The sequence below is a fragment of the Nanorana parkeri genome, unplaced genomic scaffold (assembly GCF_000935625.1).
Source record: "Nanorana parkeri isolate BGI_ZX_2015 unplaced genomic scaffold, ASM93562v1 scaffold2621, whole genome shotgun sequence".
In the NCBI taxonomy this organism is placed as follows: domain Eukaryota; kingdom Metazoa; phylum Chordata; class Amphibia; order Anura; family Dicroglossidae; genus Nanorana; species Nanorana parkeri.
The window spans coordinates 8,692-9,639 of record NW_017308889.1 but is presented as its reverse complement, the minus strand read 5'-3'; the positions used below and the strand labels follow the sequence as shown (position 1 = coordinate 9,639).

General features: G+C 52.3%; 1 protein-coding gene across 1 annotated transcript in view; it reads left to right on the top strand.

Annotated features, from left to right (window-relative positions):
- LOC108802041 (ammonium transporter Rh type B-B) overlaps positions 1 to 850 on the top strand; it is a 17,298-nt gene extending 16,448 nt beyond the window's left edge. The window contains exon 10 of the mRNA XM_018573927.1: positions 599 to 850. Within this exon, the coding sequence (XP_018429429.1) occupies positions 599 to 664 (66 nt within the window). The 3' untranslated portion in view covers positions 665 to 850. The remainder of the gene's footprint in view (positions 1 to 598) is intronic.
- The last annotated feature ends 98 nt before the right edge of the window (positions 851 to 948 follow it).

Here is a 948-nt window from a genome sequence, read left to right as displayed (position 1 = left end):
CCCCCTTCATCCAACACGTTTCAGAGCTCAGAACCCCCTTTATCGAACACGTTTAAGAGCTCAGAACCCCCTTCATCGAACACGTTTAAGAGCTCAGAACCCCCTTTATCGAACACGTTTCAGGGCTCAGAACCCCCCTTCACCCAACACGTCCCTTCATCCAACACGTTTCAGGGCTCAGAACCCCCCTTCATCCAACACGTTTCAGGGCTCAGAACCCCCCTTCATCCAACACATTTCAGGGCTCAGAACCCCCCTTCAGCCAACACGTTTCAGGACTTAGAACCCCCTTCATCAGGGTTGTAAATAAGATGACCACACAATAAACAGGAAACTGTCAACGTTCAGGTTGGTAAAGTCGTCCAGAGTCATCTGGCTCTCTACAGCTCTCCTCCCAAGCAGAGACCGGGTACTCAGCTCCTCGTGTACTCCAAAGGTGGACTACTTGGACCCCCCTTCATCCAACACGTGGACGACATGGCCTTCCATGTTTCTGTTAAAGGAATCCGCTACAATGTCCATCATTTCACTTCCTGTGTTTTTACCTTTACTTGCCTCCATTCCTTTGTATTTATTTCCCCTCCCCCCCCATCCCCAGGTACCCGAGGAAAGCGAGCACCTCGCCGTCCACACAGAGGATCCGGAGCAGCAGACGCAAGCATAGAGGCCGCGGCGCCCGCACTTCCACTAACCACCAGAGACTATACCACGGAGGACGACCTCCCTTACCTGGCCGAGGTCGGGCTTTGTCTATTGGTGCCATCCATCCGGACTTCCAATGTGAACCCCGCCGGGAGCTGTCATGGAGGACGTCCAATAAGCGAAGACTTGCCCCCGTTCTCCGAAGGGCCCCCGTCCGCTGACTGCGTGTATATTATTATTATTAATTTTTTTTAGCATGTTGTATTAACTCCACGCTTCGACCCTCCAATGTTTTCCTTCCTCATG